This window comes from Musa acuminata, chromosome BXJ2-9 (genome assembly GCF_036884655.1).
Source record: "Musa acuminata AAA Group cultivar baxijiao chromosome BXJ2-9, Cavendish_Baxijiao_AAA, whole genome shotgun sequence".
Taxonomy (NCBI): domain Eukaryota; kingdom Viridiplantae; phylum Streptophyta; class Magnoliopsida; order Zingiberales; family Musaceae; genus Musa; species Musa acuminata.
The window spans coordinates 11138530-11162486 of NC_088346.1; the positions used below are offsets into that span (position 1 = coordinate 11138530).

At 39.3% G+C, this 23957-nt stretch overlaps 2 protein-coding genes across 2 annotated transcripts; both read right to left on the minus strand.

The window, feature by feature from the left end:
- Positions 1-780: 780 nt before the first annotated feature.
- LOC135623120 (betaine aldehyde dehydrogenase 2-like) lies at positions 781-15097 on the minus strand. Its single transcript, XM_065125683.1, has 15 exons — positions 14744-15097; positions 14449-14591; positions 12734-12814; positions 12511-12659; positions 8943-9035; positions 8752-8875; positions 8574-8639; positions 8335-8401; positions 8117-8193; positions 7590-7703; positions 5059-5136; positions 4826-4977; positions 4672-4732; positions 1217-1323; positions 781-1139 (listed from the first exon to the last, which is right to left on the minus strand). The coding sequence occupies exons 1-15, from the start codon at positions 14862-14864 to the stop codon at positions 1049-1051; spliced, it is 1524 nt and encodes a 507-aa protein (XP_064981755.1). The 5' UTR covers positions 14865-15097; the 3' UTR covers positions 781-1048.
- A 682-nt stretch (positions 15098-15779) lies between these two features.
- On the minus strand, positions 15780-23649 carry LOC103998055 (uncharacterized). The gene is made up of 5 exons (XM_009419430.3): positions 23228-23649; positions 22721-22842; positions 19415-19506; positions 17103-17189; positions 15780-16088 (listed from the first exon to the last, which is right to left on the minus strand). Exons 1-5 carry the CDS (start codon positions 23581-23583, stop codon positions 15981-15983), a joined length of 765 nt encoding a protein of 254 aa, XP_009417705.2. The 5' UTR covers positions 23584-23649; the 3' UTR covers positions 15780-15980.
- Positions 23650-23957: the final 308 nt, after the last annotated feature.

Genomic DNA, 23957 nt, shown 5'->3' on the forward strand with positions numbered 1-23957 from the left:
CGAACGAAATGAGTTGATGCTTATCTTAGGTGGTCACGGGCATGACTTGCAGCACGCTAGGCAAGAACGCGTATCTCTCTTTTAATCCAATCATAAAACCCAAAATATGTACTTAGAGCAGAAAAGAGATGATTATAATTGATGTTCCGTCGACGTCTGGTCCATATCCATCATCACACGACAAGGCGAGAAAAGACACATGACAGCTGTGTGGGTCAACTGACTCACAGCTTCGGGCATCGAGACAAAGCTCCATAAAGCAGGAGATATGTTTGTGTGGATGGAAGCAATTCTCCTTTTTTGTTGTTTTATGGATGCGGGGAGAGGAGGAGGATGGACATTCTCCTTGCGCCAAGATAAGATGATAAGTCTTTGAAGCATTAGTTCCATGGGCGGTTGAGAATGGCAGGTGATACCGTGTGTTCATTGGTTGTGGTCCCAACTGGATCACTTCTTCTGGTCCAATACCCGTGTCATTGTTTAGCGTCTTTGACGGGGCATATATATATATATATATATATATATATATATATAAATATCCCTGCCGAAGCCTAGCTTTCTGTGTCATTGTTTAGCGTAGTTAATGCTGAACAAGCCTAACTTTCTCTCTCAAGGACTACTGGATGGATGAGAGAGAGGTTTATTCCAAACCGGAAACCTTCAAATTTTGTTTAATTAATTTACTTAATTTTGTTTACGTTTTAATTAAATTTATTGACAATAAATACATATAACCGTCGTGACAATATTGTATCTCAATCAGATGTAAGTTTCGATTCATTGGAGGAATAAATATATATCTACTCAAATCGAATCCATTAATGGAGCATGATCGACAAACCATATCCTTTGGGTGGCACTCCCAAACGAAGCCATTCCAGAAAAAGGAACGGGTAGCACAGCATGTGTAGGTTTCGGAACTCAAGTGCAGTGGCATATAGTAGCGACTAAAATGCATCTTGCATAGTTTACTTAAAGTTCCAGGACCACTTGGAACGATGCAGATGGTTGGTGAGATTGATCACGCCCGGGCAGGTCCTCGTTGTGTCTACAGCTTGGATGGAGACGGATACCAGCCCCACGGGTCATCTGATATGTATTCGGTGACCTGCTTGACGCTCAAGTAGTTATCCAGCCCCCTGTACAGAGAAAGGAAAAAGCATGATAGAGAAAATTGCAAGAGACGACGGACTGCAAAGATTTTTACCAGACTCACCATTCACCAAGTTCACGCCCGAAACCACTGCGCTTGGTTCCTCCCCAAGGAGCTTGACAGAAGCAGGGTTGCGAGCAGTTTACCCAAATAACTCCCGCTTGAATCATCTGAATGGGCAAAGAAAATTCTGAGCTTGCTTGACCAAGAAAATTTCCCACTCAAATGCAGCTCCTTAAAGTTGGTTTTACTTATATTTGTGACTGGCTAAACCAAAGTAGGGGAGAGGTACAAATTCTGATGTTAAATACCACCAAATCTGGTCCATCTGGTTAGAAGATGACTTGGTACTTTGCTACAAATGCCTTGTGACGTACAGGTAACTCATATCTCATAATTACTTTTGTATCATCATGCCATGTGAATCTTGTTTCCAATGTAGTTTCATTTTCTGTGACTTGTAACATGAATGATATAAACAGACCTTATATACAAATTAAATAACATAAAAAATACGAATAAAATAGAGAAAATGGAGGATCCTAAAGCATCATAAAGTAGAAGGTTTTGATATCGTTGATTAATTATTAAAAAAAAGATTTGAAAAAAAAAAAAAAGATTGCTCACAGAACTAGGCAAAATAGTGAAAATGGAGAGGCATGTTCTGATGAGTGATCCATGACCACCTAAAATCCTCTTAGGTTAAACAAGTACCCTTTCTCATGTTGATATGGATATATTGCACAATGATACAATATGTCTGGGCTCCACTCTTCCTAAAAGAGGAAGTAGAAAGTTGATATGGATATTAAAGAATATCAAAAAAGATTAAACTGACACATGGTACGATGGGGCGTAACAATGGACTCATATGTACCACCCGTACTAGGTGGCACACCATGGTACCATGAAAACCTTGCTACTACCAACTCTCCAATATTACCATCATCTATACCACCTCATCACAATAACTACTGTTGTTATCCTGTCACCACCTCATCACTAAGTTTCCCATTGTCTCCACCACCATGCCATCATTGATTCTACCACCACTACCATGTCGTTGCAATCAAGGTCTAAACTATCAGGCGAGTTGCCCGGTACAAGCTAGTATTTACTGGTTCAACACTGAACCAGCATGAAAACCAACCTGTTTCACTCAGTTTGGTTCTTGCCAAACATACTGCTCAGTATAGTTTTTCATATCTCGTGTACTGCCTGGTATTTGACTGTTGTACTTAATTACCAAGCAGTAAGTATACTGCCCAATACTTGTATCCAGAACTCCCTCCCACATCATGGGCACCCCTTTTTTTCCTTTTGTTCTTACACACACAACCTCATTCTCCAAACTTCTTCTTTCTCAAGGTCAATTGCAAAAAATAAAGTTCCATTATGAAGAAATCATCCTCATTTTTTATTCACACAAGTTATACCCAAAACTCAATAATTTTTTTTTGTTTTGTTGAATGAAATTATGTTATCATGACATCTTCATCTTAAGCTCACAAAATCATGGATTCTGGTTTCTATTTTGGCTTAGGTTTGACCTTTCTTTGTAGATCGATAAATAAATCTTATTTAATTTCTTGCTGAAATAAGGTGGATCTATGCAAATATATCATATATCTATTTAATTTGAAGCTAGATCTGCTCGGAACTGTCAGAAACTGGCATAAATCTAAGCCAAAATTTGTTCAAACCAAACTAAGATCCATTCGAATCCGACCAACATCTATGTAGATCCAACTTAGATCCATGCAGAATTAGACTAGATTCATGTTCAACAAAAATAAATCCATGGGGTCCTAACCTAAAATCATGTAGATCTAGGTCATATTTACTACTCAGTTCCAAATTTTATAATTATGTACTTGAATGAGCTTGTCAATGTCTGTAGGGTACTGACAGAAGCAGCAAAGTAATGATCTAATGTGGTAGCAAGTCACTTGGAGCACTGTCAACATTCGCAATTTGTCTGCTGTGATTACATACTGATTGTAGTGGAGGACTACTCCGACTGAAGAAACATTTTACTGATGGATTTTCCGATATGGCCAAATCAACCATGGTGAACACCAAAAATCAAAGTATCTTTTAGGATAGAGTTGGTTACCAGAAAATTATTAAGACTACAAAAAAAAGCTAGAGGGAAGCACCTTGACAGATGAGCATCCGAATCTCATTTGAGTTTATGTCTTATTTATAACTAATATGTCAAACTTCTTTTATCTTCATTGGGTTAATGTCTTGTTTGCTTTAGCTCATATCTGTTAAACATTAGTAATAAATTGCTCTCTCAACTCAATAGTTAAATTAGGAAATAAATTGCTCTCCAAGCTCAATAGTTAAATTAGTAATAAATTGCTCTCTCAACTCAATAGTTATTGTCTCTATTGAGACATCAGATTGGTTAGTACATTGTTGTACAAGTGATAAATCTCATATTTGAGTTCACGTACGAGCGTCAAGTATGCAATTTAATATAACAAAAAATTATTTATTTTATAAACTCAATAGTGGTTTGAATAGGCGCCCGGGCGCTCGCCTAGGGGCTCGGGTGACTCAAGGCAAGGTCAGAGCGCCTCAAAGATTGACCAAGTGATGCGCTTCGATGAAGTGCCGCTTGGACACTCACCTAAACCTAGGCACCGGGCACCTCAATTGAGCGTCCGATTGAAACAAAACAATCAAACCAGACTATTAAGTTTGGTTCAATTGAACAATAGCTAGTTGGTTTGATTGAACCAACTAAGCTACATAATGTTACTATACTTGCGCAAAACCCACCCCGAGCGCCTTGCTTCATTTCTAGGTGGTGCGCTTCAAAGAGGCACCGCCTGGGCACTCGCCTGAGCCTAGGAGCCGAGCTCTTCGGGCGAGTGCCCGAGTTAAACCAGGAGACCAAGCCAGTGTTTTAGGTCTGATTCGATCTCCGGTGCTTTAGTTGGTTCGATCGAACCAACTAAAGCATTGATATCAGCCTTCCTCTCGCGACTTCCCCAACCCTAACCCTGCTCGCCGCTCTCGCTCCCGTTGCCGTTGCCATTGTCACCACTCCCGCTACCGCTGCCACTGTCGTCGCTCCCGCGACTCGCTGCAACTGTTGCCGCTGCTCTCAATCAGTAGCCTCGATCTTCCTCTTACTCATACTCTTCTCACTTCAATAGTATGCTGTTAATAGTATATTAACAGTATACTACTAACTGTATACTAATAATAATATTTTTTATTTAAATAATTATATTTATTAATTATATTATATATCTTTATATTTTAGCGCATCGCGCTCGAGCGAACGCCTAGCGCCTCAGGCGTTTTTGGACCTTAGCGCCTAGCACTTTTTAAACTGGTTTAGTATCATGTCATTACACATGGTTGGAATACAACAGAGATGAAGATAGCTGAAAAAAATGATATATTTGATTGCAAACAAGCCAAATTTGATGTCATCAACAAGATGCATGGTATACTGTTTTAAAATCAATGACAGTAGGAAATAGTATTCCAGGTTCTACCTCAGATATTCGCTGGCAACGCTCAGTATCTTTAGAAATCACAGCGCCTGCCAAGCCATAACTGGAAAAAAAACAAGTAATATCAGTGGGCATAACAACAATTTTATGTGCAGAATCTCAGATATTGCTTCAGTAACATGGGTAAGCAACTCACTGAGTATCATTTGCAAGTTCAATAGCTTCTTCTTCAGTCCTAAATGTCTTAACACAAAGAACAGGCCCAAAAATTTCCTCTCTCCAAATTTGCATAGATGTTTCCACATTTGTTATAATTGTTGGTTCAACAAAATACCCTTTCTCTAAATGCTGGCATTAGCTGATAATGTCAATAAATCCATATTGCTCCTTAAGTACAAAAGTGCAGAACAACAGAAGAGTATCATTCACCTGTGGGCGTCCACCTCCGCATAGAATAGTTGCCCCTTCACTTTTTGCAGTTGAAATAAACTTGTTTATCTTTTCATACTGAATCAATTAACATATAGTTAGATGGCAATTTACACTGTTCTTTTGGGAATCTGAGTCGTATATGCATAAATATTCTGCTTTACAATGCCATTAACAGAAATGACATCTTTATAGATCAAATATAGATTTAAGATCCTGGAAATACTAGGATAGAATTGCAAAAAAAAAAAAGAAAACTTAGTAGTAGGTAATCCACTGCTAACTAGGGAAGCCTGTGAGGTATTTGCAATGCATCAGTCCTTCAAACAGAAAAAAAATAATCTTATAAAAAAAAGCATGTAGGACAAATACATAAACAATAATGGTTTTGTTTAGTTTTCAAGAAATGATATTATGGTCCCAAAAACCCTTATCTGAACATATTTGTCTATGTCAGTAACAGATGATGCTCACCAAGTTCTCATAGCAGGTTATGCTCAGGTGAAAATTAGAAATAGGATGACTGGCTTTAAACTGATGCTAATTTCTTTAGAATTGTACAAGTACTCAACAACTTTGATATTTTGAATAAATCCAGATGTGGTGGACATCATCTGCACGCAGATCAAGATTCTAAAAGCCAAGTCAGAGTTATAAGTTACATGTTCTGCTACCATCCAACCAGAAGAAGGGAAAAGAAAACCTTGTCACTTAAAAGACTTGCCTCAAAAGATAAGATATACAATCCAAGCTGTAGCTCTCTGGTTGGCAGTGTTATATGTAAGTTGACAGCTAGTGTTCACCACTTATCCTTTCAGCTGGAATTTAAAAAGGATTGCATGAATCTTACTAATTTATTCTTTCTACCTTGGTTGCCCCATCTGTTGTCATGCTTTGTATATTTTCTCTACTTTTCTCATATCCAAGTATATGAATATCTTTTACACTATTCTCTCTCCACAACCATCCTACTTCATGTCATTTTCAAAGTTTTTTCCTCGACATAATGGTTGTACCTGCTATAGGCAGCCATGTGGTTGTAACACCTACAAACTACTAAGAAAATTTAATATATGATTGTAAATATCAGGAAAGGTGGTTTCTATCAAGCTTAGAGATCACACAGATCGGAAGTAGGTAACCTGGGACTTATGAAAGACTCCTGCTAGTCAGGTCTATTTCCCAATTTGCCACAGCTATGAATTTGGCATCAAGTATAGATGGTCCATGTTACATTGACAACTATTTGTAGAAGTTTGTCAAATCTCCATTTGAGTCTTTTACAATTGAGTTTGACTCTATGGCCGACCTCATATTGAATGACATAGTAAAGAACATGGTATGCAATTTCGAATAGTACCGCCCGGTACGGGCGGTACATACCGGTCCGACGGCATACCGATACGCGGACCGCCCGCTACCGGACGGAACGTGCTACAGTAAGAGGAAGAAATATTTAAAATCACTCGGTACGCCCTGGTGTACCGAGCGATACATAGTACTGTACTATACCGAGCCAACCTCGAAACACCGGTATGGTATGGTATTGCATACCTTGGTAAAGAAGGCACAGAAAGAGACATTTTAACAAGCCTAGAAACAGCGAATTTGCACTTCAAACATTCTACAGTAGGAATAAAATCACCACAATATTTAACTTCTGACTAAGATAATATAGACAATTAGCAAGAGGATATTAAATATGAACTTATAAACTATAAATGTGTATAAAAGAAAGGATGGCATTTGGAATAAGACTTCAAAAGAACACAGCAGACCGCATAGTGCCCTCGAAGAAATAAGAGAGAGTAAACAAAGAGTTCAAGGCCTAAATTACTTGTCCAATTGAGATGTTAATACAGCCAAATGTTCTTAAATAAGTTGCAAAGATAAATGGCGCAGAGGAAATAGAGTGTCCATGAAGGACTTGCCAGTTTAAACTGCCCCTTTAAATTTAATTAAAACATCTAGTAAATAAACTTGGAGACAGAAACAATATTCAGTTACAATGTACAAAACCACAGGACACTCTTCTCTATTCCTTATTCCTCCCTTCATAATGCAAACATATCAAAGGGTAGGAAACCTTAAAACAGTAAGAGAGGGAGGCAAAAAGGAGTATCAACAGGGCTCTGAATTGCAACCTGATAGAGTATCATATAATGGTTAAGTGTCCTATAAACATTTGAAGTTGCAAAGCAATACAACAGCGTAGCAGTGTTAGGACAAACACTATGAAACACTCATCAACTAATTTTACCTACTGGTTCCCCACAAAGATAAAGATAAATATATTGTGCAGTCTACCGACAAAGAATACTTTTCATTTCAAAGGTGAGTTTCATCCAAAAGAAAATTCTGATAAGCCACAAAATTTTCAAGCATTCAGCATCCAAAAACTCATAAAAGCTGTTGTGTTAAGTGGTTTACTTTTTAGAGTTTTAGCTAATGGTTTAGACCAAGTAGTAACTTAATCAGAAAAAAAATCCTAATCACAGTTAATTTGGAATTGATCTGTAAATGTCTTATACCTGTCCTTCACTAACCACAGGACCAAGCCTGCAACCTTCTTCCAATGGATCTGAGACTTTGATGTTTTTGGCCCATGTTACAAGCTTCCCAAGAAATTCTTCTGCGATGGTTTCCTGTCATTGTTACATATCCAGATATGAAACATAACTTCAATATCCATAGAAATAAAAGCAAGGTTTGCAATACCGTACCATACCGATATTTCGATCTGAGCTCGGTACCGGTACGGTATGGTATACCGAGCGGTACACCTAGGTGTGCCGAGTACTGTAGTACTGCTACAGTGCACTCGGACCGGTAACAGGCGGTCCGCGTACTGACAACCTGTCGGACCGGTACGTACCGCCCGTACCAGGTAGTACGGTTCGGTACGACAGACCCTGAATAAAAGTGCCTTATGAATTGTGTAAATAGTAAATACAAAACAAATAAGATAGATCTTAGATCATAATATTTTCCAAGTAAAAAGTGGCTATGGATATTACTATATAATATTTTGATAATGAAAATTCGAGAATACACTTACATGCAGAAGAAGGCGAGAAGTTGCACTGCAGATCTGACCATTTGTCCAAAAGCATCCAAAAAGTGTCCACTCAACAGCTGTTTTCGTTTCAGACAATTGAGCACAATCACTTTCAACTACTGAATGCTTAGACCATTGACAAATACTTCAATATAGATTATGGGAGCGTCAAGAAAAACAGTTATTTCAATTGAGCTGTCTAGCAGTTTGATACAGACCTTTTTCAACCTCAACATCTTCAAACACAATAATAGGACTTTTACCCCCTAGCTCCAATGAAACAGGCTGATAAAGGCCACAGAGATTAGATTCAAATAGCAACAAAAAGGAAATTCCACAATTCCTATATATTAATGTAACTGAACAACCATGAATAACAAACCTTTCTATAAATCAGCTAAAGAGAATGTCTACACATATAATAATAAGAAAATACAGATTACCAGAATAGACAAACCTTAACCATTTGGGCAGCAGATGTCATAATTTTTTTACCAGTTTCGGTACTTCCAGTAAATGCAACCTGCATAACAAAGTTGACCAGGTGTAAGTCTAATCATCATTTTCTTGAATAATCTAACATATAAATATGGAAGGTTTTTCAAAATCCATAAACATTAAGAACCTAGCTGAACCTTATCCACATGAGGATGAGATGCCAAAGGAGCACCAGCTTCTGGACCTAAACCAGTCACAACATTTAGCACACCAGGTGGCAGTGCTACTTCTTTACAGACTCGAGCAAGCTCCAAACAGGTCCTGATAAAAAGCTTCTTAGATGAACCAAGTCAAATTTAGTTCAAAAAAATACACAGCCACTTCTTACACGGAAGATAGTTCTGAGGGCTTCAAAACAGCTGTACATCCAGCAGCCAAAGCAGGAGCAACCTTCCATGCAGCCATCAATAGAGGATAGTTCCTTGAATTAAACGGTGAAGCATGTCAAAATTTTATCTGTTATGCTAAGTAACCACATTAAGCACACATAAAAGGTGTATCGTGTGAAATTCAGAATTTCGGTTTAAATGATAATTAACCCTTAAAAATTACTGCAGCAGTTGCATAAGATGGACACACCAAAACTGCAGTGTAGAGGACTGCATAATAAAAGTCAAACTTGTGAAGAGATGACTTAAGATGTAAATTGGAAAAGGCAGTACTTCAAGGCCTAATGACAGATTATCATCATCCTCCCTCATCAAAGCAGATTGCAGGTAGCCAATTTATGAAACTTAAATTGTAGAGCAGGTCTAACTTCATTTGCAACTACAAAGTAACAACATGCAGAATCAGTGATCAGAGCTCTCTTCTTTCCATTGGTGAAAACACCCAACAGATGGCAGGGAACACAACTCCCAATTATGAGAACAGATGGCAGGGAATACAACTCCCAAAAGAGTAACGAAACTAATCCTTGTTAGGACTAAGATGAGCCTAAAAGTGCTAGACATGCATTTTCTATTTTCCTGTATTTATTGGATTTATTGTGATGGGCATTATTAGCTTTAACCTGAGCCAAAAAGATGACTAATTATATAGAAATTTTCATATTTTTATAATAATATGGGGAAATGAGTCTGAGTCTAATTAGGAGTCTATGACAATGTATTGGGAAATGAGTCTAACTAGGAGATTAAGTGGATAGGAGAAAGATATATAGACACTCGATTTAAAATTTGGTATACTGAAAAGGTTAACCAATTTTGCATTGTTGTGGATAAGGATCTTAAGGATGATATTACAGAAGGAAAGAGATTTGGGAATCGAATTATAGTTTTACAATTTGTCCTAGGAGAAAAGATTTTATATGCTATGATTACTAATGTCCCTCAAGTTGGATTGGATGATCAAAATAAAAAAAATAATATATGAAAGATTTCGAATGTTATAATTGAACATTTTGGCAGTAAAATATGAAACAGGTGATCTAGCTAATGTTATTTTTCATAATATGCATAAATTCCAAGTCTAGGTTCAACCATGCCGCAACTACCTGAACTGCAGGCCTCCAACAAGCTATTTCATCCCCATATTAGAAGTTGAAGCACTTTGAGATCCAAATGATGAGATTTTTCAGACCATTTGACAATGAATTGCATAATGGCATGGTTATCTAATAGGTTAGTTCTTACTCCAAAGCAGTGATTTAAAAAGCGCTAGGCGCCAAAAGGCGCCAAGGTCCAAAAACGCCCGAGGCGCTAGGCGCTCGCCCGAGCGAAGCGAGGCGCTAAAATATAAAAATATAAAATATAATTAATAAATATAATTATTTAAAATTTTAAATAAAAATATAAAAATATATAATATAATTAATAAATATAATCACATTAATAGTATAAATCTGCTGACGGAGAAACGAGGAAGCAGCGGCGAGCGGCGGCAGCAGCGGCGAGCGGCGGCGAGTGACGACAGCAGTGGCGGCAGCGGCAGTGGTGAGCGGCGGCAGCGGCAGCAGCAGCGGCGAGCGGCGGCAGCGGCAGCGGGAAAGGGAAAGGGAGCGGAAGGCGCGAGCAGCGGGAGGCCTCGAGGGAGGCGCGAGCAGCGGGAGGGCTCGCGGGAGGCGCGAGCAGCAGGAGGGCTCGCAGGAGGCGCGAGCAGCGAGAGGGCTCGCGGGAGGCACGAGCAGCGGGAAGGCTCGCGGGAGGCGCGAGCAGCGACAGCGGCGAGCAGCGGTAGCAGGAGCAGCGACAGCGAGCGACGAGATCGCGATCGGGATCGGCAGCAGGTTAGGGTTGGGGTTATATCGGTTTAGTTGGTTCGATTGAACCAACTAACAATCGAACCAGGACCGAACCAGACCTAAAATTCTGGTTCGGTTTACCCAGGCGCTCGCCCGAAGCGCCCAGCGCCTGGGCTCGGGCGAGCGCCTAGGCGGCGCCTGATTGAAGCGCGCCGCCTGGGACATTAGCGAGGCGCTCGGGCCTCGCCTCGCCTCGCCCGAGCGCCTAGGCGAGCGCCCGAGCGCCTTTTGCAATCACTGCTCCAAAGTCTTGTGATGTTTCTGAAAGATGATGCCAGATACTGTGAAGTAGCACTTGCAGTTCAAACCATTTACAATTCACATAAGAATATCATGACTTAAAAAATAGGACTGGTATAGTACTTGAGTTTTTTTAGTGTCCCTTCACAATAGGTGAAGGTCTGAGATTACAAATTAAACAATCAACCTAGCACTTTTTTATGCAAGAGACAAATGTCAAACTAGCATTACAATGGTCATAGATATGCACTCAGCATTAAGGAGACTATCAAATCCAACCTACAATATGGCATCTGCATGCTGCTTAAACTTATATGAAGTTAATATGAATACTCAAAGACTCCAGCTTCAACAAATAGGACAAATATTATAATCTCACGATATAGCGCTCTTAAATTCTTCTGTGTTCAGTGATTTAAAAAGCGCTAGGCGCCAAAAGGCGCCAAGGTCCAAAAACGCCCGAGGCGCTAGGCGCTCGCCCGAGCGAAGCGAGGCGCTAAAATATAAAAATATATAATATAATTAATATATATAATTATTTAAAATTTTAAATAAAAATATGCTATTAAATTAAAAAAATCTAAGATACAAAATCACAAAATTAATAACATTAAAATCAAAATAATATATTATTAATCTATTAATGAAAATTAATCATTTCAAAATTCAAATAAACTTAATATTAAGATTTAAGAGTATACTGAGCAGTCTGAGCTTGACGGAGAAAGGAAGCAGCGTCGGCAGCGGCGAGCGGCGGGGGGAAAAGGAAAGGGAGCGGGAGGGGCGAGTAGCGGGAGGGCTCGCGGCAGCTGGGAGGGCTCGCGGGAGGCGCGAGCAGAGGGAAGGCTCGCGGGAGGGCTCGAGGGAGGCGCGAGCAGCGGGAAGGCTCGCAGGAGACGCGAGCAGCGAGAGGGCTCGCAGGAGACGCGAGCAGCGAGAGGGCTCGCGGGAGGCGCGAGCAACGACAGCGGGGAGCAGCGTCAGCGGGAGCAGCGGCAGCGAGCGACGAGATCGCGATCGAGAGCGGCAGCGGCAGCAGGTTAGTGTTGGGTTAGGGTTAGGGTTAGGGTTGGGGTTATATCGGTTTAGTTGGTTCGATTGAACCAAATAACAACCGAACCAGGACCGAACCAGACCTAAAATTCTGGTTCGGTCGCCTTAGTTTACCCAGGCGCTCGCCCGAAGCGCCCAGCGCCTGGGCTCGGGCGAGCACCCAGGCGGCGCCTGTTTGAAGCGCGCCGCCTAGGACATTAGCGAGGCGCTCGGGCCTCGCCTCGCCTCGCCCGAGCGCCTTTTGCAATCACTGTCTGTGTTGCAAACTGACCGCAGTTAAAAGAACAAATCACCCACAAATCTTGTAAAGGTTTAAAAGCATTCAAAGGTGCAGAAAGTATTAGCAAGTTTTGAAAGATACCAAGGAGTAATCAGCCCAACAACTCCAATAGGTTCTCTCAGAATGTAGCACTTAAATGTTTGCATAGGAAGAGAGAGTGGAGCTCTTTGTTTCGCATCTAAGGCTTCTGCAAGATCGGCATAAAACTCAAAACAACCAGCAACATCATCCTGGAAAACAACAGAAAGAAGTAAATGTAAGGATCATTGAAAATAAACAACATTCCGAATACCAACATATGTACCATGTCCCAAGCCGCTTCATCCAGAGGCTTCCCACAATCAAGTGATTCCAATAAAGCCAGCTCAGATTTCTTCTCGATTATCTGAGTTTCATTAGATTAAAACAGTTAGAAATTTTAAATATAAAATATAAAATAAGGCAACCCTACAACATGAACTTTTCATATTTATCAATTAAAAAGTCTGTTATCTGCTATTTAAATTGTTTCAATAAAACAAATCATATCATGAAAATAGTAAAACAAGAAGACTTATATTATCTTTATAATTGAACCTATTCTCTCTTTGTATACTGATCTGTTTTCTCCTCATTATGGCACTATTGTCTTCTATATGGACCTAATTTCTTTTTATAATGGACAAGAGTCCATGTGGACCAGCTAATCCATGAAAAAATGGTAAAGAAGCATTATTCGATGGATAAGCAACCATAACTTGCCCTGGTCCACACAAAAAAAAAAGGAGATCAATAAAATACATGTGATTTACGGTAAAGAACAAACAGAAAACTGATAGGATGGAAGATCATGATTTATCATGGTCTGCCGTATCGAACTGTACCGCCCGGTACGGGCGGTACGTACCGGTCCGACAGATTGTCGGCACGTGGATCGTCTGTTACCGGTCCGATGCACTGTAGCAGTGCTACAGTACTCTGTATACCGTACCGTATCGGTACCGAGCCCAGGTCGAAATACCAGTACGGTACGATATTACGAACCTTGTGATTTATTATGTAGTTTCTCTATCAAAACTCAATAGTTGATATTAGTCTCACAAGAAGCCTCTTATGGATCATCAGGCACTGTTTCTCACATGATATGATGACTAGTCTTACTAGCACTCCTTGTTCAACAAAAATATGAAACAAGATCCAACTTATACAACAAATTTCAAGCCAAGCAGTCCAAGATAAAGTGATTATAGTATGTTAGATACACCAGCACTTATTCTCCTGCAGATCGTACCCGACTTCACTCATAGTATATATCTACAAGGATGGCCCAATATATCAAGTTCAGCATGTGGTAATAGGACTTACCACTCGATATAACTGTAGTTCTTCTTTTATATTTGAAGTTAAAGAAAACCCTTAAAACCCTGTGCCAACCCCCAAATACTGCCCTGAGCCTCTCTCTCGTATGAAGAGGTCATGCCGTCTGCCGCCCACAACCTCCAGCCCACCAATGATACTCCTCTCCTCTTCTTCCTCTTCTCCTCCGCTCCCCTATTATTCTCCATCTCTTCCCCCCTTCTGGTACCAGAGTAGAAACTCCTTTCAAATGGATTGCTAAATCTCTCTGAGAGTGAAATGTAGAAAACAGAAGATTCAAGTGATGAATGGAGTTAGCACCAATCTTTCATCGTAATGACAGAATAAGGCATGCAACCAAGTGGAATGCAGAAAATGCTTTGAGGAGGTTCACTGATGGATACCCACTGATTCATGAAAAAGGGATCGTAAAGGTCCTATAAGATGCATTCGACTTCCATGTTCTAACCTAGGGTAAGAACCCACAGAAAAAGAGGATGGGATCAAGCAGATCTAGAGACCAATACAAGTATCTTGCCCTAGAGAAAAGGATAATAATCAGCGATTCATCCAAAAACTTAAAACTAGTCCTGACATCAAACTACCGAATTAGCCCAAAATAAGAGTCAAAGGAAGGAAGACAAAATGACCAGCAACAATTAACAGATACGAAGGCGAGGATACCTTGGCAGCGATGGCTCGGAGGTACTTGGCACGTACGGCGCCTGGGGCACGGGCCCAGTCCGTACCCTTATTCCGGGTGAGCGCCCTCCGGGCGGCCGCAACCGCCAGTTCCACATCCTCCACGGTGGCTGCCGGAATATCCCCTTAACAAAAACAAACAACAATAAAACCCTTTTCCTAACGCCGATCAATATCAAAGCGGTCGAAGTAATCGTAGCATGAACTAAGACAGACAAAGAATAACCAAGAAGCGAACCCAAACGGAACGGTAATACAAAGAAAAGGGAACATCTACCGATAGACTCCTCGGTGGCGGGGTTGATTATTGGCAAACGCTTGCCTCGGAGGGGCTCACTCCACTCGCCGTCGATGAACAGCTGCCGATGCGGGATCGGGATCGCCATCGCCATCGCCATCGCGTCCACTACGGCCAGTGCTATCACCGGATCGGAAGAAGCCTGCCTTTATACGACGGAAACGAGATGTACCCCGATCTGCAAGAACAACAATAATGCTCCTCCTCTGTGCGTGGGGACAACGTCCGGTACCCGATCGTGACGGACGCGATACTCTTCCTGTGTCATGTGGGTCCCATTGCCTCTGATCCTATTAGAGAGCAGGTAAATTCGCAGCGGAAGGAAAACATTGCTACGATGCGGGTAAACATCGCTTTAAATCGGCCACTGAATAATATGTCATGCCGATGACACTTGCACTAAAAAAAGTGAAATTTGCGAGTGGAATATGAGTGGAGCAGTACTCGTCAAAAACTGGAAAAGCGAAACACCTGGCTCGCATCGCCAGTCCTGCCACGACACTATCAGTATACCAAGTCGTACGCAAATTGCCATTGGGGGAATTGCTACGTCGTCGGCGTGTCCGTTCGAGCGACCGGAAACTAATAGCCTAACCGATTAGAAAAAGATAAAAAGAAAGATGAAGATTATTTTAAGATTAAAAATTATTGTTATTATTATTATAAATGAATTAATATTAATATTAATAATTTTGTTAGTTATCATTCTTTTTGGATCGCGTATAATTTACTGAGTTAGGTTAAATCGGTCCAATTCAATATGTTAATTCAATTGGATGAGTTTTTTTTTATTATTAAAAAAAAAAGCAACCTGAAAACACTTTTTGTCTTATTAAAAAAATACATGTTTTAGTGGATTACATTTTTTTTTATCGATCGTTCCAATACATAAATTTTCAGATGGAACAACGGTTCATCAATGCGCCCCGTGAGTTTCTTATTTCGTATTCCTCTCGGAAAAGGTACGAAACCACACAGACAGATGGGGTAAATGTTGCATCAACCAGAAAAAGCAGAACAAAAGGCCTTGTGAACTATAGCATGCAACCGAATGCAACTTTGCATGAACTGTCGGTTGACTTGTCCTAATCACAAGCAGCGACATAAAATATTGTATATAGATTACATCATGGGTGACATTATATCACAGGTGGTTACATGTTACGGTCCATACGGAGTCCGAGAGTACAACGCCCAAGACAATGATCCAAATGCATCAATTAGACGTTCTAGACCCCAAAGTTCTAGCGAGCTCTTTGAAGATGGTCTTCTCTTTAGCTTCACCGTCAACTTCACGATGCCATTTTCTCGACATTTTCTCCGCCTGTAATTTGCAGGAAAGTTGATTAGTAGCTAAAATTCAAAATCATGACAGTGCATAACTGAGATTTTGATTTTTGTCGATGCTCTCAAAGTTGTAAGTGTACCACCTAATGCATATAGGATAAGTAGCAGTATAAAAGTTTATGTCAAAATATTTAACATTTATTTAAATATAAAAAAGTAAGTTATCAAGTTTATTTTTTTGGAAGGCAAATAAAATGTTATTTTTGAAATGATTTATCTACAAAATAATTTAAGTGAGTTTAGATACAAGAATTTGGTAAAGATTAAACCAAGTAGCACTCGTGTGGATCATGTTTATACTAAAATGATAATAATGGCATAGGCAATAATTTAGAGAGAACGTAAACCATATATTGATATATAAGGGGATTCTCATACCTTTTAGTTTTAAGGATTGCATATATATAGTTCGCTCCATGTATTTCATATTAACGATAACACTCACAGAGACCACATAACCTATGCAATGCAGTCATCTCGATGAGAGAAGAGGAAGAGGGGGAATGGAAAAAGGAAAGAGAGGAGGGAGGCATCCAAGACAGGAGCAAAAGCGAAAGATAAAAGTGGAGAATAATGGAAGTATAAGAGGAGGATAAGTAGAAGAAAAAGGAGAAAGAAGAAATAATTAGGCAAGAAAATGAGAAGCAGCTTAAAGGAAGGAAAAGGAGGGAAGGGAAGATGACAGAAAAAGAGAAAACAAGAAGACAGCCAAAAAAAAGAGAAGAGAAGAGAAAATTAAAAATATTATTTATCTTCAATATATTTTATTAAATCCCACCGGTCAGGGGTACACCCTCCACATTAGAGGGAGGCTCGTCCTCTGGGGATGCTTTTTTTATATTTTATTAACCTGGTCTGATTGGTACACATTATTCTGAGCACTGACCTAAAGACTGAAGCTTGGACATAACATTACTGGTTTGGTTCGAATACTTATGATATAAAGGACACAAAATAATTTTTGGAAAACAAAATTAACCAACTCACTTACCCAAATGCGAAATGGACCCATCTGCTCCTTCACCATATCAGCTCCTGGCTGGATTAGATCTCTTCCTTTAGTCTTTATGTCATCAATCTTAAAGAAAAACATCATAAAGTTGTTAAGGCCATTCGTAATGGATAACTATCAATTTTGATAGACAATCAAAGTAACTTGGTTTAACATGATCAAGAAAGATGATGACATTAGAAGCATCATGTTGTGCAGTGTCTTAAGATTAAACCCACTAAGTTTATCAAAACTGAGATGAATGAGAGAGCTCACCAGATACGTTGATGGATATACAAACACAAAAGCATGGCGTATTAACAAACATCTCAGTCATCATTGTAGTGGCATATGGCAGAGATTAACGGCAATGACTTTGGAAGATCATTTTTACATATTTAGAATAACTCAAAAGAAAGATGAAGTCAAATATAAAAGGTATAATTGTCATGACCCGGGGCCTGATGGGTTAACTAACCTATCAACTTTATGTGGCCCAAATCACCGATCAAAATGTTTAAGTTGAAATTGATAGTAATACATTCATCAAATCCTTATAAGCTAATCTTAATCTTACTTACTTCCAATGTGAGACTATTCAGGATATTTCAATAACTTCTGTAGAACCCTGACGTTTATTGCTTGTAAGAGCAACTTGAGAGGTGAAAAACCACTGGATTGGGCTAAAATAAAGTGAATATGACTCCAACTTGATTAACTGTTGATTAAAAAGTCCCTGCTTGATTAGACTTCATCAGGTCTGTGGAATATATTCGAATAGTAGTTGGAACCTAGAAATTTTAACCAAGTCTTTGAATTGATTACAATACCTAATCTGTATCTGATTTCAAATACTATCTCTGATATCAAATTGATAAAATATTTACTCATTTACCGATGGTCTTCTTTCTTCGATAGAAGGCATCCTCTGTGTTTCAAGAGAAAAGATGAAAAAAGAAAGGAGGAAGATAAGGTGTAGGAGGAGACAAAAGGAAGAGAGTTGGAGATAACTAGTAAGGAAGTAACATTGCTAACAATTGATAGGATATGATGCCTTTGAGGATACAAGGCCTTTATGTTAGATCCTACCCCCTCTTATTTTTAAACAAAGTAGGACTTAATAGGACTAACAATCATAAAAGATGAGTGATGGAAAGTTTTACACATTAACAAAAATCCCCACATTATAGGACTCCATAGCTCTTAGAATATGACTCTGATTAGGAAAATAGTTATTATAATTTATAACCTATACTACACTCATGTTAGGGCTTTTGGACACTAATTTAAGTCTAATTAAAAGTTTAGGTCCTCGAGAACTGCTTTTGAAGATGTGATGAAAATGCAATAATATTCCTAATCCAACTAGGACCAAGAATCTCCTTATGCAAGAGAGTTCAAAGGGAATCATCTAGGTCTTGATTTGAATCTTGGCTAAGTTTTAACTTGAATATTGATTTGGTGTCCTTAGGTCACTTGAATTAAAGATGCAAATCAAGTTATCATAAATCAACATTTTCAATAAGGTCCTATATCTTCAAGATGGTCCAATCGTGGTAAGTTCAAGCTTGGGATAGGTCTAGTAGAACTCTAGATTGACCTGAGCATATTTTCATCACAAGAGTGACTGTCAGTTTGACATCATATTTGTTACAACTCAAGCATCATACCATATAAGCTATTCACCCCAAATGGACTACTCATAAAATGAGCATTGGGTATAACTCGTATAAGAATTAAAATTTAGCCCACACTCAATCCAAATCAGGATATTACAAAATTTATCTGGATGTACGTTCCATAAAAGCTAAATATTACATGCTAAATTATTAGTGGCATGAAAATTATTTAAAACTATAGAAAATTCAATTTTGATGTGTCCATCTCCTTATGTTGGTGTATTTAGAAAAAAAATGAGATAATGAGCTATTTATATCTACTTTATATGTTCACTTCTCTTTTTCTCCTTTCTATTTTTCATTCTTGCTTCAAAGCTCGTCCTTTGTTTCATTTTCTTAATCAAATCTATGAGCTAGTATGTGGTCTACCATCCAAAAAGAGAATTATAATATCAATTATGTTAAAGGGCTTTGGATCCTAACAAATTAGAATACTAAAATTACTTCTCATATAGTATACTATCGAATATATGAAATAAGACAACCAACATCCTTTTTTCAAAATAAGAATCTTAATGATGGAAGATATATCATGCTTGCCAAGTACATGGCCCTTAATCAAAAATGTTTGTACACAAGAAAACAAATGCTAAGAGGGCATTTCAGTTAATGCAACCATGCATGATAACTTACACTGTGCAACTGTAGACTATTAGCTGCATAAGCCAGTAGAATCGTAGCACCACCAAAAACTATTGATGTAGCAACAGCAAATGCTTTTCCAACTACATAGGATACACATCAAACTGGTAAATTTTCATATGCAATATTTGCAAAAGAATAAATTTAGAACAAATTTGTACCACTGCAAATAGGAAAGTACTAAAAACCTAAAGACAAGAGTGATACTGTGATAGTATGTTACGTTGTCTACTCAAACGAAAAAAAATTGAATGTCAAATTACTTTCTGTTTACCAAACTCATAAGCATGCCTCATATAAATGTTATTCTTAACACTATCCTAATTTGTCTGTTACGGTGGACATCATTAAGTTTAGATCGTTAGTAGTTACTCCACAAGTTCATGGTAAGGTTTATAATCTTGATTTGGTACTGATACCGGACATCAATCTAACAGAAACGATAATTGTATCAGAATTTGGTGAGTGTCAGGTATGGTCCAGTATCATCCAGAATAACAAATACCAATTTCGGAACCTTAAAACCCTACTAATCCTATTTTTTATTTTTGGTTTGCTGATAAATCAAAATATATTTTTAAGAACTATTATGTAAGAAATATGATGTAAGAAATATATATGTAATAAACATTTAAAAATAAATGAAGCTTGCATATGACATTGTACATGTATTATGTATCATCACAAATATACGTCAAAACGTGTATACAAGTCATACCCTATTTTAGTGAAGTGTCCGCTACCACTAAGACAAATGTTGTGTTACCTAGTAGGTGGGTCTAGGTTCACAATCTCGCATAGGTGGGTCTAGGTCCACAATCTCGCATGAATGGAGAACAATATTATAATCTTGACCAAGGTTCGCCGTACCGTACCGTACCGGCGTTTCGACCCAGGCTCGGTACCGGTACGGTACGGTATACCGCTCGGTACACCCAGGTGTACCGAGCGGTACACTCATGTGTACCGAGCACTGTACACTGCTACAGTGTCGGTACGGTACGGGGCGGTCCGCGTACCGCTGGCCTGTCGGACCGGTACGTACCGCCCGTACCGGGCGGTACAGTCCGGTACGGCAAACCTTGATCTTGACAAACCCACAAATGATACTGCTCCCATGACATTTGATATTGATATTGTTAGACTATGCTGTAACTGAATCAAACTAGCAATAGTCATGGAAAATTGGTCATTAAATTTACTTCTGTTACCAGCCACTATGTCAATTAAGCTTACTACTGCTTCAACTGTATGAGAAATGCAAGTCAGGGACCAAAGGATGCAAGATCTGAGCATTCATATATATCCAGTCCAAATTCAAGTAGATACAATAAGTGCAAATATCTGATTTAATATTCCACACTGATCAGGCTGAATTCATGCAAGTTTGACCTAGATTCAAGTAGACCTATGCTAGAAATGTATAGATCTAGCCTCAATTAAATAAGAATACAAGCTTACGACTATGGAATGCAAGCTTGTAGCATGACAAGTTGACAGCTGCTCGGGAGAGAGCCACAATCTGAACCTCAATAAGCTTCAAATAGCATGAAAACAAGCGTGCAAGCTTCACATAGCTTTATGTGAACCAAAATAAGCACAAGAACCACAACTTCATCATGCAAGCAGTTAATCAATTTATCTGTCATTTTCCTTGTATTGTTGTAACTAGTGAAGTCTGTGATAGCCTGTCAGTCTTATTTTGCCTGTAGTATGGGCCCCACAGCTTTATAAATAGTACATGAGCTGTTCTATCTATTGATAGTTGCACGAGGTGAAAACTGAGCAACAACAACAGCAAAGACCCCATGCCATGGAAGGATCATGGAAGGATTTCCCTTGAGAGCACATGGCAACGAGACATCAGCTATTTGAGCCCCTTGGAACCCCCAACGGGTGGCACCTAGGGGGATGTGTTCCCGGGGTAATATTAAGGTGGCCAAACATCTTAGTCGGTACATAGTTGTAGAGCTTTGAATGCTAGTTGACTGTTGGGCCTTGTCCAACTCCCCACGACCCCTTGTGTGCTGTCATTTGAAACTTGTGTGTGACTCTTTTGTGCCAACAAAGTTCGTAAGTGCTTCATTGCTTGTTCAATCTGATTCGAAATGCCTTTGCAAAGCAACAGTAGCCTGATAATTGCTTAACCACTAATTGTTTTATATCTTGCAAGTCTGCTAGCCCTGCAAGAGGTTGCAACTTAGCTAACCTTTTGCGAGCAGGTTTCACTAAGGTTCCACACTACTAAGGCAATTACAACCAGCTCTGTGACATGCCCTTTTAGTGATGGCACCTCCAGATAGCCATCGACACTCTAACAATCAACAGATCTAATTGTTGATGGGTTCTTTGAGGTTATTTAAGATGCACGGAATTTCCAATAAATACCCCACCAGCTAGGTGATTTGTGGTAGTGGTTTAAAAGAGAAGCCAGTAAATTTGTGTTTAAAAGCCTTCTTTCTAACAAATTCTTAAGTTCTTCAAGGTTTTTAATCTTTTGATTGATTTAACTAGCTCTTCGTCTCTCATTGAATCTTGTGAGATTGTTCTTACAGGAGAAAAAGAGATAAGAGAGTGCAAAACTTTGTTAAGAAGTCATGAGACAAATTTGAATTGTAAACGTTCATTCCCAATTCATGAAAAGGAGAAAGCTCGAAAGGGTAGCCGATCTTTGGTTGCCAATATTGAGATTTAGTGGACATAGGTCGTGGACAGAACCACTATAAAAAATGTTGTACCTTCCCCTTTCTTTGTTGTTCTTCTCTTTAAATTGTTTTTAAGTCTTGGGAATTGACAGACTCTCAAAAGCTTCCTTGCCCTAATTTAACTCTCTCTCTCCCTCTCTCTCTCTCTCTCTCTCTCTTAGTGCATTTAATAAAATCTTATTATCATATAGAGAATCCGTCCTGAACCACGGCCTATAGATACCCTTTTGCGCATATGGATGTCTAGGTAGACCAAGTTAACAAGAATAAAGTATAATATTATCAGAATATCCTTCTTAATATACGCTCATAACCAAAACGAAAAATACTCAGGAAATTGAAAAACACATTTGGCCATGGCTATCTCTGACTCAAGAACATAAAACTAATGGAATATGAACTCGACTCAACCTAACCAAACTAGATCAATGTCATTACTGAATCAAGCATATTCCATTAGTTCTATAAATAAAAGCAGAAATCTTCATCAAATGATTTTACAATTTTTCTCAATATTATAAATCTAAAAAAAAAAACACAGTAAAATTAGTATCTCCTAGAATGTCATATGTGAAAGGGATGAGGAAATTACTCTGTGAGTAACCCACTAATGCAGCCTTTATCTTCTCTGAGTCAGCGGGTGAATATCTATCATGCCTCAACTCGTTTGCGGTAGATGCTGAAATGTTTGGTTGCTCAAGTGGCACTTGCCATCTGTATTAACAATAATCAACAGCAGACATGAGCTAAACCCTGCGTTCACAAAGCTATCATCTCAGCTAACAGCTATAATATAAAACTAGAACAGAACCACTTCCGGTCGTATCACCTTGTGGCAGAAATAACTTTGAGACATGGCACAAACAAGTGGTAATATTTCATGATATGATGTTCGGGTGCTCTAACCGTAAGGCCAATCTCGAGGTTAACAAGATGTGGCGCAGATGTAAATCGTAAACATGGGATGGTCGATCACCAATTAATTGACAAAATTATCCAAGAAAACCTAAAAAAGTATGCAATGTCGACTCTACAAAATTAAGCACAGATGTAAATAGAATCAAGAAGTGCAATTGTTCTAAAAGAGGAGAGAGCATACCTTTTAGGTCCGAAGGTGGCCTGCGGCAAAGAAATGTAGGACCGGAGGGGATTGTGAGAATCCGATAGAACAGGGGCGGAAGAGGAGGACGAGCTATGGACGAGCCATCTGGAGGAGATCGAGAGGGAGGATGGTTCTGGTACCGCCGCTCCCTTGATGGGGAGGGAGTGACGGAGGATCTCCGGGAGAACGTCGGCGGTCCCGACGGCGTCATCCGTCAAGGCCTTAACGCCATCGGCGGAAGCTGAGGGCGGCGGCGGCGGAAGCTTCTGGGCGAGGCGCCCGACGGCGTTCTTCGACTCGTGGAGGAAATAAGCCCCCTCGGTGGCGGCCAAACGCCCGGCCAAAAAACTCATCGCGCTGCTGCAGCGCCTCTCCAACAAACCAAACTCATATCGGTAGTTTTCCGCGGTTGAAATTTCCAGCAGTCTTGGGAAACAAGTTTCTTTTTCTATAATAATTAAATGATAATTTATTATTTTCTGTAGTTAGTCGAAGACAATTTCGTACACCTCTCAAGAAGCTGGACAACGTTCCATGTTTACTGGAAACCTTTGCTGTGGGTAATCTTTAAAAAAATATATAATATAAATATATTATTTATAGTTCCTTAATTATCAATCTTATCCTTTTTTTTTTTTTTTCATAACTCCTTACGTCGGAATCATTGTCGCACCGTCGGAACTTAGTGCTACTCATCGCTCGATGCTCCCTCGATGTCGTTTGTTGT

Coding starts and splice junctions, on each gene's coding strand:
- LOC135623120 (XM_065125683.1), bottom strand. CDS start 14,864: ATGGCGATGGCGATGGCGATCCCGATCCCGCATCGGCAGCTGTTCATC. Junction 7,704..8,116: donor CTTCTCGCCTTCTTCTGCAT/GTAAGTGTATTC, acceptor TAACAATGACAG/GAAACCATCGCAGAAGAATT. Junction 1,140..1,216: donor GGGCGTGAACTTGGTGAATG/GTGAGTCTGGTA, acceptor TTCTCTGTACAG/GGGGCTGGATAACTACTTGA.
- LOC103998055 (XM_009419430.3), bottom strand. CDS start 23,583: ATGAGTTTTTTGGCCGGGCGTTTGGCCGCCACCGAGGGGGCTTATTTC. Junction 22,843..23,227: donor GCCACCTTCGGACCTAAAAG/GTATGCTCTCTC, acceptor TTGTTAATACAG/ATGGCAAGTGCCACTTGAGC. Junction 16,089..17,102: donor TGGGTCCATTTCGCATTTGG/GTAAGTGAGTTG, acceptor TGCAAATTACAG/GCGGAGAAAATGTCGAGAAA.